We start from the raw sequence: 14,652 nt of genomic DNA on the forward strand, positions 1-14,652 counted from the left end.
TGGAGGCTCACTGAAATGTTATCTAGTACGTAGACGAAACAACTGTAGGGATTCTATGATATCCCCACCTCATTCTTCTAAATGCCAGTGAGTTTAATGTTAATTGATCCAATCTCTCTTCATACATCAGTCCTGCCCTAGAATCATAGAATCCCTACCCATCACTGAAACTCCAAAAAGCATCCCACCCAGACCTATACCCCTACCCTGTCCCTATAACCCTGCATTTTCCATGGCTAATCACCTAGCCAGCACAACCCTGGACACTATGGGCAATTTAGCAATGCCAATCCACTTAACCTGCACATCTTTCGACTATGGGAGGAAACTGTAGCACCCAGAGAAAGCCCACGCAGATACAGGGAGACAGTTGCCTTATGGTGGAATCGAATGCCACGTCCCTGGTGCTATGCTGTAGCAGTTTTAATCACTGAGCTGCCATGCTGCCTGAAGAAAGAAACACCACTGTCTCTGCCTGGTTCTGAACAAGGGATCATTCACTTCTTAGGTAAACGTGATGAGCACTACACTGCAAAAACAGAACACTATCCCAGGGATCAGTCAGGTAAACCATTGTTTCACACACTCCATAGCTGGAACATCTGAAGTCAGAATCCTGGGTGAGTTAAGTAGAACATAATGGTTCATAGTACTCCAAGTGTGGTGCCACTGAGGCCTTGTACAATTTCATCATCATCCTTGCTGCTGTCGCAATGAAGGGCAACATGCCATTTGCTCACCTACATGCTTCTTTTCAGCAGCTGGTGTACAAGGGTGCGCAAATCTTGTTACACCTCTCTCTTTAGATAATAATTTGCCTTTCTGATTTGTTACCAAATTGGATAACCATGTCTGTTGAAGCAAAGGCACAATCTGTCAATACAGCTTATTAATAATGGCATAGTTTTTCAAACAATTGACCGCTCTCTGGGAAGGAAACAATGGATGCTCAGTTTCAAAGCAGAATGCCTGTCAATCAATGTAAGGAAAGGCAAAGTTAAATATTTTCCTGAGTTTAAAATTCAACTTTTTGAAAATGTAAACCAGATATTAAAATAAATTAAGATGGGGAAAAAGCAAGTGCTGCAGCTGCTCCAGCTAGCTTGTTCTTTTGTGAATGACTCTGTGTAGTGCCCTCAACTGATTTTATAAATCTGAGCAATAATTGGACTCTGTTGGTGCTTGTATTAGATACAGAGGGTGATGGAGTAAGTGGTGGTTTCAAATGACATGCTGGAGATGTCCAGATATGAGGGCTTTAGAACCTGAGAATGGGACTGAACCAGCTGGGATACAAAAGGATTTGGGGAGTAGGAAAGGGAAGTGGGATTAAGGGTGGTATAAAGCAAAACGAAGTGAACACCTTGTGAATTATACAGTTTGATTTGACTAAGCAAGGGTACATTGAATTGAGCCAGGAGGCTAGGATTTTGGCAAAGATTGTTTCATCACTATCTGAGACTTTATGTTGCTTAAATAACTACACACATTTGTGACTGTAAACTTTCTATAGAATTGTAATTATAGCCAATGAGAAAAATAGTTGAATGAAAAATAATGGAAAGATTTTAATTGTGGTATTCGATATATTGAAATATACTTGATGTTGCAGATTCTCTCAGCTCTTCAACCCTTTGATCTCCATTGCTAGTATCCTGAGTGTAGCAGCTGTACAGTTTTGATCTCAGGCAGAGAAGCTAATGGTTGATTAGATGAATTTTGAAGTGGGAATGGTCTTATGTAATTTGCATATTCTTTCAGTTGTGTCATGGATTGTCACATTCTCTTTATTTAAATAATTTGCATTTGCTTCTTGACATTACTAACACTCTTCCAGATTTCAGGCTATCCATTAAGTGTTACTTCTCATTATTCCACATTAGGTAGTGACTGGATACATTACATTGGTGTTGAGCTTTACTTTGTGGCAATAACAACCATAGGTGAATGTGTCTATGTGTTCACAGTTACAATCATGATGACTCTGAGACACGGCATGATGAAGTCACCTTTTCAGCCACTGATGGTTCAAATTCAGCTGAATGTGTACTGCAAATCCAGGTCAGTGGGGAGATGTTGAGAATAATTAAAACGCAGTGGGATCTGATAGCTGGAACGTTGTGAGAGTTTTTTAATCTCCTCATATTAAATAACATGGGAGACTGCTTTAGCTATTTTGTTAATGTTTTTGGTAAGAGGTTTAACGGCTTATTAGTCAAACTTTAAGTTCAAAAATCTTGTTGCACAATACTACCAAAAGAATACTGAATCCTTCTGAGTGTATAGACAACAGTCACTGTTCATGCAATTTTAATATGCTCAACTTCATTTTTATCACTTGCATGCTTTTAGGGATTCCACCCTCCTCCATTGATTTGGTTTTTTTTAGTCACATGTACCTAAGTACAGTGAAAAACTTGGTTTTGTAAAGGCAGATCATAGCAAACAAGGACATACCAACCATAGGGTGCTTCGACAGAGCAAGGCATACTGGGTTGTGTTTGAGATCGTTCTGTAGGTTGTTTCTATCATAAAGAAAAGTTAATTACATGACTCTGGTTTCCCCACCAGGACAATGTAAAACATGTGAAGTTCCCTTGAGTAGTTTACTGGTCATGCTCCCTTATTCTGAAACTGAAACTCCTGTCTCTCTTTGTCAGGGAAGAATGATCGATCATGGTTGCTAATAGTTTCTTTATTTCTTTACTTCATTACTCAAGTTACTTCATGTTAACTTTTCAATCTATCTGTTGAGAGATGTTATTTGGAGCAGGTGGGACTTGTACCTGGGCCTCCCGAAGTCAGTATTAATTATTAATTTCCACAACTAGCTTTTGACTCCATTATAAACAATTCCAGTACTCAGTCTTGTTCATTGTTTGCAAAAGATTCAACAATTCTGTTGCTTGCAGTTATTCTTAAGATAAACAAAGTTTTTATGTTGTTTCCACAACTTTCCAGTTTCTGTATTGAAAAAAACACGTTCTCATACATTAATATAAATTCCCTATGCCTTTCAATAACGTTCAATAATGATTAGAACAGCAGAGAGGAGAAAATGAGGGCAGCAGATGATGGAGTGTCAGAATGGAAAAGGGTGGTGCCGGAAAAGCACAGCAGGTCAGGCAGCATCTGAGGAGTAGGAGAGTTGGCTTTTCGGGCACAAGCCCTTCATGTGGTGAGGGATGAGAGATAAATACGAGGTGGTGGTGGGGCTGGGGCTGGGGGGAAGGTAGGTGGGAAAATGATAGGTGCATGCAGGTGGGGAGTGGATACATGGGAAGGAATGTAGAACATAGAAAAGTAAAGCACAGAACAGGCCCTTTGGCCTACGATGTTGTGCCAAGATTTAGTTTTAATGGAAAATATAGTAACTTAACCGATGCACCCCTCAACTCACTGCTATCCTAGTGCATGTCCAGCAGTCGCTTAAATGTCCCTAATGACTCTGCTTCCACCACCACAGCTGGTAATGCACTAAATGCATTCACAACTCTCTGCATAAAGAACCTACTTCTGACATCTCCTTTATATCTTCCTCCTAATATCTTCAAATTATGACTTCTCGTACCAGTCAATCCTGCCCTGGTGAAAAGTCTCTGGCTATTGACTCTATCATTCCTCTCATTATTTTGTACACCTCGATCAGTCTCCTCTCTTCGTCCTTCTCTCCAGAGAGAAAAGTCCGAGCTTATTCAACCTTTCTTCATAAGGCAAGCCCTCCAGTCCAGGCAGCATCCTGGTAAACCTTCTTTGCAGGGAGGAAGTGAGGACTGCAGATGCTGGAGATCAGAGCTGAAAATGTGTTGCTGGAAAAGCGCAGCAGGTCAGGCAGCATCCAAGGAGCAGGAAATCAACGTTTCGGGCATGAGCCCTTCTTCAGGAATGAGGAAAGTGTGCCAAGCAGGCTAAGATAAAAGGTAGGGAGGAGGGACTTGGGGGAGGGGCATTGGAAATGCGATAGGTGGAAGGAGGTTAAGGTGAGGCTGATAAGGTGAGGGTGATAGGCCGGAGTGGGGTTGGGTGCGGAGAGATCAGAAGGTGGTGCTGAGTTCAAGGGTTGGGACTGAGACAAGATGAGGGGAGGGGAAATGAGGAAACTGGAGAAATCTGAGTTCATCCCTTGTGGTTGGAGGGTTCCTAGGTGGAAGATGAGGCGTTCTTCCTCCAGCCGTCGTGTTGCTATGGTCTGGCAATGGAGGAGTCCAAGGACCTGCATGTCCTTGGTGGAGTGGGAGGGGGAGTTGAAGTGTTGAGCCACAGGGTAGTTGGGTTGGTTGGTCCAGGTGTCTCAGAGGTGTTCTCTGAAACCTTCTTTGCACCCTCTTTAAAGCCTCTGTATTTTTCCTCTAGTAGGGTAACCAGAACTGGACACAATATTCCAAGTGTGGTCTCACCAGGGACTTGTAGAGCTGCAGCAAAACCTCACTGCTCTTAAACTCTATCCTCCTGTTAATGAAAGCCAAAACACCATATGCCTTCTTAAAAACCCTATTCACTTGGGTGGCAACTTTGAGGGATCTATGTACTTGCATACCCAGATCCCTCTGTTCCTCCACACTGCCAAGAATCCTGTCTTTAATCCCATTTCAGCCTTTGAGTTTGACCTTCCAAAATGCATCACTTCACATTTATCCAGGTTGCACTCGATCTGCCATTTCTCAGCCCAACTCTGCATTCTGTCTATGTCACGCTGCAGCCTGCAGTAGCCTACTATCATCAACACCTCCAACTTTTGTGTCATCTGCAAATTTACTAAACCACTCCTCAACCGCCTCATCGAAGTCATTTATAAAAAACTACAATGAGCAGAGGCCCAAGTACAGAGCCCTGAGGGACCCCACTCAACACTGACCTCCAGGCAGAATACTTTCCATCTACAACCACTCTCTGCCTCCTGTCAGCCAGCTAATTCTGAATCCAATAGCCAAATCTCCTTGTATCCCATACTTCCTGTCTTTATGAATGAGCCTACTATGGGGAACCCTATCAAATCCCTTGCTGAAATCCATGTACACCTGCTCGACTGTCATCGACCTGTCTTGACACCACCTCAAAGAACTCAATAAGATTTTGAGGGGCAGGTCATGCCTCACAAAGCCATGCTAACTGCCTTTAATCAAACTATGCTTTGCCAAATAGTCATAAATCCTATCTCTCAGAATTATCTCCAAAACTTTGCTGACCACAGACATAAGACTGACTGGTCTGTAATTGCCAGGGATTTCTCTATTACCCTTCTTGAAAAGAGGAACAACATTCGCCTATTTCCAATCCTCCGGTACAACTCCTGTAGAGAGTGAGGAGGCAAATATTCTCGCCAGTGGCTTTCTCACTTCTCGGAGCAGCCTAGGATAAATCTGGTCTGGCCTTGGGGACTTATCAACCTTAATATTTTCCAAAATTTCTAGCACATCAACTTCATTAATGTTGATCTGGTCAAGACTGTATCCCAGCTCCTCAAAGTTTTCATTTACAATAAGTTCCCTTTCCTTGGTGAAAACTGAAGCAAAAAACTCATTTAGGGCTTCCCCTATCTGCTCAGACTCCACGTACAATTTGCTTCTGCTATCCCTGATTGGCCCTACCTTCTCCCTGATCATTCAGGGAAATGGACAAGTAGGACAGGTCAAGAGGGTGGCGCTGAGTTGGAGGGTTGGATCTGGCATGAGGTGGGAGAAGGTTACACGGTGGCACAGTGGTTAACACTGCTGCCTCACAGCGCCAGAGACTCGGGTTCAATTCCTGACTCAGGCGACTGACTGTGTGGAGTTTGCACATTCTCCCCGTGTCTGCGTGGGTTTCCTCTGGGTGCTCCGGTTTCCTCCCACAGTCCAAAGATGTGCAGGCCAGGTGAATTGGCCATGCTAAATTGCCTGTGGTGTTAGGTAAGGGGTAAATATAGGGGTATGGGTGGGTTGCGCTTCGGAGGGTCCGTGTGGACTTGTTGGGTTGAAGGGCCTGTTTCCACACTGTAAGTAATCTAATCTGATCTAAAAAATGGGGAGATTTGGAAACTATTGAAGTTAATGTTGATGCCATGTGTTTGAAAGGTCACGAGGCAGAAGTTGGTGGGCAACTTTGATTTGGTGGTGCAGGAGGCCTCGGATTTGAATGTTCTTGGGAGTGGGAGGGGGAGCTGAAGTGTTTGGCTGACAAGGTGGTTGGGTTTTTTGGTGCATATGTTCCAGAGATGTTCCGTTAAATGCTTCATGATTTGGCATTTTGTCTTCCTGATGTAGAGGAGACCACATTGAGAGCAATGGATGCAGTAGATGAGATAGATGGGTGTGCAGGAAAATCTCTGCCAGAGGTGAAAAAATCCTTTGGGGCTTTGGACAGATGTGAGGGAGGAGGTGTGGGCACAGGTTTTACACTTCTTGTGGCAGCAAGGGAAGGTGCCGGGTGTGGAGGGTGGTTTGGTGGGGGTGTGGACCTAATAAGGGATAACGAATGGATTGGTCTCTGCAAAATGCAGATAGGGCTGGGGAGGGAAATATACCTTTGGTGGTGGGGTCTGATTGGTGGTGGTGGTGGAAGTGGTGGAGAATAATGCACTGTATCCGGAGATTAGTGGGGTGGAAGGTGTGGACCGGGGTGGAGTTCTATCCTTGTTGTGTTTGGAGGGGTGGGGTTTGAGGGAGGAGGTTCAAGAAGTGGAGGAGATGTGCTGGAGGGCATTGTTGATCATGGTGAAATTGCAGTCCTTGAAATAGGGGGACACCTGGGATGACCTGCAGTGGAATTGAGTCTCCTGGGAGCAGATATGGCAGAGACAGAGGAATTGAGAGTAAGTGATCGCGTTTTTAAAGGAGGGGTGTGGGAGGAGGAGTAGTCAAGATGGCTGTGGGAGTCCATGGGCTTGAAATAGATGTCTGTGTTGAGTCGGTCACCCGAGATGGCGATGGAGAATTCCAGGAAGGGTGGGAGGTGTCAGATATGGTCCATGTAAACTTCAGTTCAGGGTGGAAGGTGTTGGTGAGGTTGATGAGCCATTCATCCTCCTTGTGGGAGCACGAGATGGTGCCAATACAGTCATCAATGTCATGGAGGATAATATAGGGGATGGTGCCGGTGCAACTATGGAAATGGGCTGTTTCACATATCCAATGAAGAGCTAGGCATAGCTGGGGCCAGTACAGGTGCCCATGGCTACCCCTCTGGTGCAATGGAAGTTGGAGGATTCGAAGGAGAAATTGCTAAGGGTAAGGACTAGTTCTGCCAATCAAACGAGTGTGTCCGGGAAGGGGGACTGGTTAGGTCGGCGGGAGAGAAAGAAACAGAGGGTTTGTAAGCCTTTGCCATGAGGGATGGACATGTATAAGGACTGGATGTCCATGGTGAAGATGGAGTGAAGGGGACCGGGTAATTGAAAGTCACGGAGGAAGTGGAGGGCATGGGTAGTGTTCTGAATTTATGTCTCCATCTGCTCCTGCCCCACTGAACTCATCTCCTCATATCTCAACTTTGTCCTGTCCCCTTTGGTCTAGGAACTTGCCATATACGTTCAGGATACCACCCATGTCCTCCATCTTCTCCATGACTTTCAATTCCCTGGTCCCCCAACATCTCATCTTCACCATGGATATTCAGTCCCTTTATACGTCTATTCCCCATGGTGAAGCCCTACGAGCTCACTGTTTCTTTCTTCCCAGCAGCCTAACCAGTCCCCCTCCACTGATACACTTATTTGATTAACAGAACTGGTCTTCACCCTCAACAACTTCTCTTTCGAGCCCTCCCACTTCCTTCAGACCAAACAGATAGCCATGGGCCCCTGCACAGACCCCAGCTATGCCTGTCTCTTCATCGGATACGCAGAACAATCCATCTTCTATAATTGCACTGGCATTATTCCACACCGTTTCCTCCGCTAAATTGATGACTGTTTTGGCACCACCTCATGATCCTACAAGGAGATTGAACAGTTCATCACCTTCATGAATACCTTCCACCCTGACCTCAAGTTTACATTGACCATTTCAGACACCTGCCTCCCCTTCCTGTCCATCGCCATTTCCAGCGACCGACTTAACACGGATATTTTCTTCAAACCTATTGACACTCACAGTTACCTGGGCTACACCTTCTCCCAACCCCTTATTCCCAATTCCTCCGCCTCCACTGTATCTGCTCCGAGGAAGAGCAATTCCACCCCAGGATATCCCAGATTTCTGAGACTGCAATTTCCCCTCCTACGTGATCAACAATACCTTCCAGCACACCGCCTCCACTTTCTGGACCTGAATCCCACCCCAACAACAAACAAATATAGAATTCCCATGCTCCTCACTTCCCACCCCACTAATCTCTGGATGCAGCGCATTATCCTTTGCCATTTTCACCACCTACAGTCAGCCCCACCATCAAAGATATATTTCCCTCTCGAGCCCTGTCTGTGTTCCACAGAGACCATTCCCTCCATGACTCCCTTGTTAGGTCAACCCACCCTCCTCAGCCGGAACCTTCCCTTGCCATCGCAAGAGGTGTAAAACTAACACCCACACCTCCCCACTAACCTACGCCCAAGGTATCAAAGGAAATTTTCACATTCAGCAGATATTTTCTTCGCATCTATCCACCTTATCTATTGCATCGATTGCTCTCGATGTGATCTCTTCAACATGGGGGAGACAGGATGCCAACTCACAGAGCATTACAAGGAACATCACACCCCACACCACACCACACCACACCACACCCCCCAAACAACCACATCATTTCAACTATCCCTCCCAATCCCCAAGGACATGCAAGTCCTGGGCCTCCTGCACTGCTAAATCAAAGCCACCCGATGCCTGGAGGAAGAATACCTCATCTTCTGCCTTGGGACCCTTCAACCACACGGCATCAACATCAACTTCACGAGTTTGCAAATCTCCTCTTCCCCCACCTCATCCCAGATCCAATCCTCCAACTCGGCACCACACTTTTGACCCGTCCATCTTCCTTCCCACCTATCTGCTCCACCCTCCCCACTGACATATCACAATAAACCCCCACCTATTGCCTACCCACTTGCCTTCCCCCCAGCCCCACACCCATCCCACCCCACTATTTATCTCTCATCCCTGTTCCTCCTCCACAATCTTGAGGAAGGGTTCATGCCTGAACTTTCGACTCTCCTGCCCCTCAGATGCTGCCTGAGCTGCTGTGCTTTTCCAGTGCCACCCTTTTTGACTCCAATAATGATTAGAGCAATTTTTATATATTTTTAAGCTTCTGATTTGAGATGTGGTTTAGCAAAGGTAGACTTGAAACCAGCTACCTGGCAGTAACCCAATTTTAGCAGTGGGAGATCCGTACAAGAAGAAGATCCTTAGGATCCAGAAGAAATATTTTTCACAGAAACTAAATGATGGAACTCCCAAATCTAGAGTCCTCCTCGATAGCAAGAAAAAAGAGCATCAGTCAGATACTGAGAGTTTAATTCTACAGACAGCCTGGAGCTGTATAGACAGCACAGTGGTGAAATTACAAAAAGGAATTTAGTGGGTGGCATGGCAGCTCAGTGATTAGCACTGCTGCCTCACAGCACCAGGGACTCAGGTTTGATTCCTGCCTCAGGCAACTATCTGTGTGGAGTTTGCACATTCGCCCCGTCTGCGTGGGTTTCCTCCAGGTGCTCTGGTTTCCTTCCGCAATCCAAAGACATGCAGCTCAGGTGAATTTGTCATGCAAAATTGCCCAAAGGATTAGGTGCATTAGTCAGGGGTAAATATGGGGTAGGGAAATGGACCTGGGTGGGTTACTCTTTGGAGGGTTGGTGTAGACTTGTTGGGCCAATTGGCCTGTTTCCATACTGTAGAGAATCTAATCTATGAATTAAGAAAGCAAAGACGGGGCATGAAAAGTATTGGCAAGAAAATATCAATGATGTCTTATACTGTAACCACATTTAAAGTAAAGTCAAAAAGGTAACCTGAATCTGGTTCTCACTGAATATTTTCTGCATCCAGTGTCAGATGAGAAAAATGCAGACACTCTGGTGAAAAAGGTAAGGTATTTGGGGTGGGCTGACTAGATGGATACAAAACTGGCTTGGTCATAGAAGAAAGAGGGTAGCAGTGGAAGGGTGCTTTTCAGAATAGTGATGTTCCACAGGGATCAGTCTTGCATCCTCTGTTGTTTGTAGTATATATAAATGATCTGGAGGAAAATGTGGGTGGTCTGATTTGTAAGTTTGCAGATAACATGAAGATTGGTGGAGTTGCTGATCATGCCAATGATTGTGAAAAGATGCAACAGAATATAGATAGATTGGCGATTTGGGCACAGAAATGGCAGGTGGAGTTAATCCAGACAAATGCGAGGTGAAGCTTTGTGGAGGATTAAATTTAGGTATGAATTGTACCGTAAATGGCAGAACCCTTAGGAACATTAATGTACAGTTGATCTGGACATGCAAGTCCACAGTTCCCTAAAGTGACCAAGGTGCTTGCCTTCATCAACCGGGGCATGGAGTGAAAGAGTTGACAAACCATGTTGCAGCTATATAAAACCCTTGTTAGGCCGCATTTGGAGTATTGTATGCAGTTTTGGTCGCCACACTACCAGAAGGAAGTGGAAACTTTGGAGAGAGTGCAGAGAAGGTTCACCAGGGTGTTGCCTGGTCTCAAGGGCATTGACTATGAGGAAAGGTTAAAAAGACTAGGATTGTTTATACTACAAAAATAGCAGCTGAGAGGAAATTTTTCACGCAGAGAATGGTAGGAGTTTGGAACACGCTGCCAGAAGAGGTGGTAGAAGCAGGCATGTTGGTGACATTTAAGAGGCATCTGGGTGGTTACATAAATGGGGCGGAAATAGAGGGATAGGGACCAAATAAGAGCAGAAGGTTTGATTTTTAGTTTTGTTAGGACATGATGATTGGCACAGGTTTGGAGGGCCAAAGGGCCTGTTCTTCTGCTGTACTTCTGTTTTGTTCTTTTGTGTAAGGATGTACTGGGATAAATATAATGAGAGAAAATATAAAGGGTTTTAACATTTATGAAAGTAAATAAACTGCCAAACTCAGCTGAATTATGAACTAGGATGTTTAAAAAGTCCAAAGAGCAAATACAAGAGACTCTAACAGTCAATTTAATTGTTCTCTGGCTGCACTAGAGGTCTGCTCTCTGGCTGCACTGAAATTACTGGAGGGCTGATAATATTGAGTTACTGTTCAAAATGGAGAAAAGGATAGATGGAGAAGTAACCAGCAAATAGAGTCTAGACTAGAGTGGTGCTGGAAAAGCACAGCAGGTCAGGCAGCTGCTTTTCCAGCACCACTCTAATCTAGACTCTGGTTTCCAGCATCTGCAGTCCTTGTTTTTACCATTACCAGCAATTGGCAAACTCTGACACAAGTTTTAAGATGCGGCATTCATTGTCATTTAGAAAGATCTGTAAATGTGAAGTGACCAGCTAGATTGGAAGAAGCTAAGAACAATGGTCAGCTGATGTTTTTGGGACAGGAAGGCTGTTTACTGCAGGGCCTAGTGTTAGGTCATTTGCTATTCATGTTTGATATCAATGATTTAGATACGCATGTAGGGGCATGAGTAAAATATTTACAATGATGAAAATAATATCTTCCTGAGAAATCTGTAGCTTGCAGGAAGCTATTTTTTGTTCTCAAATCAGCATAAACAGAGGCAAATGGAATTCAATTATGTTTTATCCTGTCCAGGGCTTTTGAGTTTTGAGTCTAAGTTGCTTTCCCTAAAACTCTTTATTTACAGCATTATTAATGCACATGTTCTCTTAGAATCTGGAAAGAGCATACACCATCTTCTAGATCATTTCACAAAATTATGTGACACTGACTTCATCATTAAATCATTGTACGTCATCCTCCTTAGAACTTCAATAGATGTCCCATTGCTGTACTTCTCCCTTCAATCTCCTTATGAACATCTTCCCCATAACATCTAGAATTTGCTGTGTTAATCTTTTTTGTATGTTGACAAATCTGCTTGAACTGGTTTGGGGTTGTAGTCTCATGTCTTTGAACAAGGGAACAGGAGTAGGCTATTCAGCCCCTCAAGCCTTTTTCACGATTCAGTAAGATCATGGCTAATCTGGGGCCTACTTCCCATTTACCTTCCTTTGATCATGTCCCTTAATACCTTTGATGAACAAAAATTTATCTATCACAGATTAAAAACTAATAACCGGTTTCACATCAACTGCCATTTGCCAGTGAGCGTGTAATGTACTAGACCAAAACATAACATGGAGATAGCCTTGACCCTAAATTTGATCTTATTTAAAGACCAGCACAAGGTACTGTGTTCCAGATGTGATTTGTTTGGTCAGACTACTGGACATTAAGCAAAACACTTTTCATTCCTACACCATAGTTAAAATACAAACAAAAAAGGAGAATTAGTTCATTTTAACTCTGTTGAAATACTTCATAAAATATAATACTTTTAAACCACTGCAGGTTAGTTGAATTGGCCATGCTAAATTGCCCGTAGTGTTAGGTGAAGGAGTAAATGTAGGGGAATGGGTCTGGGTGGGTTGCTCTTCGGAGGGTCGGTGTGAACTTGCTGGGCTGAAGGGCCTGTTTCCACACTGTAAGTAATCTAAGTTATCAACTGCTCCAATATAGCAGCATCCTATAAACACACTCTTAGCAAAGAAAAATTTAGCAAAATGGATTTCCTGCACTAGCTATCTTCAGTGTAAAAGAAGGAACAGACAAAAGATTAAATCTAGCAGCAGAGAGAGAGCTGCTAGCATGCTTGGGAGCTGTGGTTTACTAAGGAAGTTGAATCTCTTGTCAAAAGGGAGAAGAAGGCTTATGTCAGGATGAGAGGTGAAGGCTCAGTTCGGGTGCTTGAGAGTTACAGGTTAGCTAAGAAAGACCTGAAGAAAGAATTAAGAAGAGCCAGGAAGAGACATGATAAGTCATTGGTGGATAGGCTCAAGGAAAACCCTAAGGCTTTCTACAGATTTGTCCAGAATAAAAGAATGATTAGAGTAAGATTAGGACCAATTAAGGATAGTAGTGGGAAGTTCTGTAGGGAGTCAGAGGAGATACGTGAAGCGCTAAATAAATATTTTCATTAGTATTCACACTAGAATAAGACAATGTTGGCGAGGAGAATACTGAGGTAGAGGCTACTAGACTGGACTGGATGGAGGTTCACAAGGCGGAGGTGTTATCAATCCTGGAAAGTGTAAAAATAGATAAGTCCCCTGGGCTGGATGGGATTTATCCTAGGATTTTCTGGGAAGCCCGGGAGGAGATTGCTGAGCCTTTGGCTTTGATCTTTGTCATTATTGTCTGCAGGAATGGTGCAAGAAGACAGGAGGATAGCAAATCGTGGAGAAGGGCAGGTCATGTCTCACAAACCTCATTGAGTTTTTTGAGAAGGTGACTAAGCATGTAGATGAAGGTAGGGCAGTTGATGTGGTATAAGAGGACTTCAGTAAAGCCTTTGATAAGGTTCCACATGGTAGGCTTTTGGAGAAAATGCAGAGGCATGAAATTGAGGGTGATTTAGCAGTTTGGATTAGAAACTGGCTTTCTGAAAGAAGGCAGTGAGTGGTGGTGGATGGAAAATATTCAGCCTGAGGTACGGTTACTAGTGGCGTGCCACAAGGATCTGTTTTGGGACCACTGCTGTTTGTCATTTTTATAAATGACTTAAACGCAGGCATAGGTGGGTGGATCAGTAAATTTGCAGATGACACTAAAGTTGGTGGAGTAGTGGACAGTTTAGAAGAATATTATAGATTGCAGGGGGACTTGGATAAACTGCAGAATTGGGCTGAGAGGTGGCAAATGGAGTTCAATGCAACTGAACATGAGGTGATACACTTTGGGAAGAATAGCAGGAAGGCAGAGTACTGGGTCAGTGGAAAGATTCTTGGTAGTGTGGATGTGCGGAGGGATCTTGGAGTCCATGTACATAGATCCCTGAAAGTTGCCACCCAGGTCGATAGTGCTGTCAAGAAGGCATACGGTGTGTTAGGTTTGATTCATAGAAGGATTGAATTCCAGAGCCGCAATATCATGCTGCAACTATACAAAATGCTGGTGCGGCCACACTTGGAATATTGTGCACAGTTCTGGTCACCATATTTCAGGAAGGATGTGGGAGCATTGGAAAAGGTGCAAGGACATTTACCTGGATGTTACCTGATCTGGAGGGAAGGTCTTATGAGGAAAGGCTGAAAGACTTGAACCTGTCCTCATTGGCAAGAAAAAAGCGAAGAGGGGATTTGATAGAGACATACAAGATGATCAGATGATTAGATAGGGAAGACAGTGAAAGTCTTTTTCCCAGGACGATGACGTCCACGCATACAAGGGGGCATAACTACAAATTGAGGGGTGATAGATTTAAGACAGATGTCAGAGGCAGGGTTTTTACACAGAGAGTGGTAAGGGCATGTAATGCCCTACCTGCTAATTTAGTCAACTCGGCTACATTAGGGAGATTTAAACAATCCTTAGATAAGCACATGGATGATTTGGGGACAGTGTAGGTGTACGAGCTGAGAATAGTTCACAGGTCGGCGCAACATCAAGGGCCAAAGGTCTATATTGTTCTATGTTTTATGTTCAAATGTTGTCCCTTTGTTCAAGATGGGGAGTAGAGACAACCCTGGTAATTATAGAGCAGTGAGCCTTACTTTGGTTTTGGTAAAGTGTTG

General features: G+C 44.1%; 1 protein-coding gene across 8 annotated transcripts in view; it reads left to right on the plus strand.

Moving 5' to 3' along the window:
- The window catches only part of frem1a (Fras1 related extracellular matrix 1a), a 377,121-nt gene that overhangs the window by 202,374 nt on the left and 160,095 nt on the right, over positions 1 to 14,652 (plus strand). For 7 of the 8 annotated variants that reach the window (XM_072586891.1, XM_072586895.1, XM_072586892.1 and 4 more), the window contains one exon: positions 1,968 to 2,061. The exons of the other annotated variant lie outside the window; for it this stretch is intronic. In XM_072586891.1, coding sequence (XP_072442992.1) covers positions 1,968 to 2,061 — 94 coding nt within the window. The remainder of the gene's footprint in view (positions 1 to 1,967; positions 2,062 to 14,652) is intronic. 8 annotated transcript variants of the gene reach the window in all.

This window comes from Chiloscyllium punctatum, chromosome 2 (genome assembly GCF_047496795.1).
Source record: "Chiloscyllium punctatum isolate Juve2018m chromosome 2, sChiPun1.3, whole genome shotgun sequence".
Lineage (NCBI taxonomy): Eukaryota > Metazoa > Chordata > Chondrichthyes > Orectolobiformes > Hemiscylliidae > Chiloscyllium > Chiloscyllium punctatum.